At 40.4% G+C, this 3,427-nt stretch overlaps 1 gene segment (V, D, J or C); it reads right to left on the bottom strand.

Annotated features, from left to right (window-relative positions):
• Positions 1–821: 821 nt before the first annotated feature.
• Positions 822–2,580, bottom strand: LOC115543484 (immunoglobulin kappa constant-like). The segment is given in 2 exon segments: positions 822–1,381; positions 1,975–2,580. Coding segments are annotated over 2 exon segments (411 nt in total).
• Between the last annotated feature and the right edge of the window lie 847 nt (positions 2,581–3,427).

Raw genomic sequence — 3,427 nt, 5'->3', positions numbered from 1 at the left:
TTTCATATTTTTTTGTTCTGTGTCCCCAACACTTAAAGCAGCTTGGGTCCTGATGAAAGGAACGACTTTATTTGTGTTATTATGAATAGAATATAGTCTGCTTTTTATTTCATAAAACCTGAAGATAATTTAGTTCATGGAATCAGTCTTGGTTGCCCAGCGTTGGTTTGACACTAGAAGGCGCCAGTGAGCTGGTATGGAGACATGCACATATGCTGCTTTCCCTGGAATCTCCAGAGACTCTTCTGAAAGTTTCAGCCCTACATTTCCACTGACTTTCTGTCACTCAAGAGACGCAGGTGCACATCTGCTAAACTAAACTGGACATCATTTGAATAGCTACGGCTCACTGCTAACAGAATACGTTTAAAGAAACACATCTTTTAGAGATACCGGTTTGTTCTTTGACTCGTAGACAGACATTATGAATATGTTACTGTTTCCACCACTCAGCATGCTAGGGGTTCTAAGGTCTGTGTGGGATATACTGATTGTCTCGAGAGACGTACTTTTACATGTTAACAAGTTGGTATCTGCAGAAACCTGGACATTTCTCTGAACTTCTATTCTATGAAGTGACATAAAGTCAGTCTGACACATGGGTCATTAAAGCAGCAGTGGCTCTATGACTGACGCTGGTCCACTGAATACACTGAACACACTTTACAACAACATCCACACAACCAACACTTTGCTCATTCAGAGATACACACCATAGCTTTAAGCCTTCATTCAATATGGTGATGGAGCTTGCCTAATAATGATAACCTTTATTGGATTTACTCATTGGTGTAAGGATTAATCGACAGACACAGCAGTTACACGATTGGAATATATCACAAGAAATATTGTATTTTTTGCGTTTTTATTAAATGTTCAACATGTGACAAATCCAAGAAAGGGGTAAAAACCAGAGAGAATAACGTTAATGAATCAAACACGTGTTGTTTTAATGTAATTCAACAAAAGCTACAGTGCCACCTTGGACAGAGAGAGATAAAGCAGACGTGTCAGAGGAGATCTGTATCCTCCAGTACCTCCATGCTGGAGCCTCTCTACTCTGAACACTCTCCAGGATTCAGGGTTTGAGTGACAGGCTGCGTCTGGCCATTCTTACTGGCCTCACAGCTCACTGAGCCCGCCTTCCTCCACTGGTCTGCAGGGAGGGTCAAGGTGCTGCTCCAGCTGTAGTGGCCATCTTTCCCCTGGACCCCCAGGCTATCTGACACCCCCCCAGACCAGCTGCTGCCCCCCACCTTCCAGCCAAGCTTCCAGTCTGAGGGGAAGCCCCCACTGGCCACACACACTAGTGTAGCACTGCCCTGCTCCAGCTCCACTCTGGAGGGAGGGAGGACGCTCAGCGTGGGCTGCACCACTCCCACTGGAAGAGAGAGAGAGGAGTGGACAACAGGCTCAGTTAACATCAGCCTCATAGGAGCACAGAGGGAAGGGAACAACAGCATTCATCAAGAAATGTTGTTTATTGTAAAGTAGAAATGTATCCAACCTTATTCATGACACATGTCAACTGCCAGGTTGCCATCTTCATAAATATTTCTTTCACTTCCTTTTTTTTATATTTCATTTCGGATTTTGCAAGAAAACTCTTAACAGGATATTATAAGCACATAATACGGACATAATATTATATTCATTAAATGATGACTGCATTTTTTGCTTTTAAAACAGAACCTGATTGAAACTTGATTTTCAATATAATGTAGTTAAAAGTAAATCAATAATGTTTTCAATAAATTATGAATTCTCATAAGAAAGACATGATTTGGAAAAAATGTCAACAATAAAATCGAACGACTGAACTCCATTAAATGATGTTTAAACTGTCATTAGCCTATCCTATGAAAAATTAAATTAGTTAAAAACAAAGAAAATCTAAATCTATCTTTCCATGTAAGTTAATCAAAAGGTAGTTTTCTAAGTTTGTACGATAAAAAAAAGTGTCCTTGTACTTACAGTCAACGATGAGTTTGGTGCCTCCACCAAAAGTGTACCAGAGTGATACAAACTCGTTAAGAGGCTGTACAAAAACCTCCCGCATATTAAAGGCTCATCTTACTGTCACACAATCACTCGCTTTTGACAAAAATCTCTGAATCATTCAATATTTGATTTGCTCAAACAATTATTATAATTTTTTATCTATTGTCTGAATGTACATGGATTAAACAAATGTATTTATTCAACAAATATTTTCATATAATTGTTGAAGGATCACTAACAAACAGTGGATTGCTTTAACATTAGTCCAATCATTTGACTCATTAAAAAACCTCAACACAATGTTATAATCATGCATTTATTAAAAACTGAACAATAAATTATTATCGATTATTCTAGTTTTAGTAAATAATGTTATGAGAATACATTTCATCAAAATAATAAAATTAAAGAATTTCATACAAACCCAGATCAATTTAACCAGAGAAATATAACACATTTTAAATTCCAATAGTTTCCAGAAAAACTGAATTTGTATTCCAATAGTGTGAATGTAGAAGAGATACAGCGGTCCTCCCAGAATGTCTGCAGTCACTCTCAGACCAAGTCTGAGGGTGGAAACAGGTCATTTCCATATAGAGGAAGCTTTGCATGCTCAGCTGAAACTGGGGTTCTGAGAGGGTTTAAAGTCCTATGAGTTCAACACTGCAGGACTCGGAGCTGTCACTCAACACCACAGAAACCGTGGCAACCATGAATCACCTCACCCTCCTTTTCTGGACAGTGGTCTGTGGATCCTTAACAGGTTGGTTCATTCCACTCAGTCTAAATGTGGACCACCCTTCTCTGTTTGTTTGTGTTTTCTATTGGATAACTAAATGTTTTGTTTGTTTGTTTTCTACAGGAACCAGCAGTCAGGTGACTGTGACTCAGACACCAGTAGTGTCCTTTACTCCAGGAACCACAGTCACTCTGACCTGTAAAACAAACCCAGCGGTGTACAGCACAAATCTACACTGGTACCAACAGAAACCTGGAGAAGCCCCCAAGCTCATCATAAAATTCACAACCCAGCTTGTATCACCAACACCAGCTCGGTTTAGTGGCAGTGGAAGCAGCACTGACTTCTCTCTGACCATCAACGGCGCCCAGCGTGAAGATGCAGCAGTTTATCACTGTCAGAGTCTCCACTATCCTAACAGTGTCTGGGTGTTCACACAGTGATTGAGAGCCGTACTAAAACCTCCCTCAGTCACACTGCGTAGACACTGAGCTGTTACAGCAGGAACCTGCTGCAGCTGCTGAGGGGGAAGAGACTCTGACACAGAGCGCTGAGCACAGAGCTGGCTCTAACCAGGGGCCTCCACCAAGAGCCGGCATTAGATTCCGCAGCATTATTAAATATACAAGTACTAAACTACAAGATATTACATACAACTACTACCTCAACTACCACGTATTACATACA

Source organism: Gadus morhua, chromosome 5 (assembly GCF_902167405.1).
Source record: "Gadus morhua chromosome 5, gadMor3.0, whole genome shotgun sequence".
NCBI classification, from domain to species: Eukaryota; Metazoa; Chordata; class Actinopteri; order Gadiformes; family Gadidae; genus Gadus; species Gadus morhua.
The sequence above is the reverse complement of the archived record's forward strand: the minus strand, read 5'-3'. Positions and strand labels throughout refer to the sequence as shown.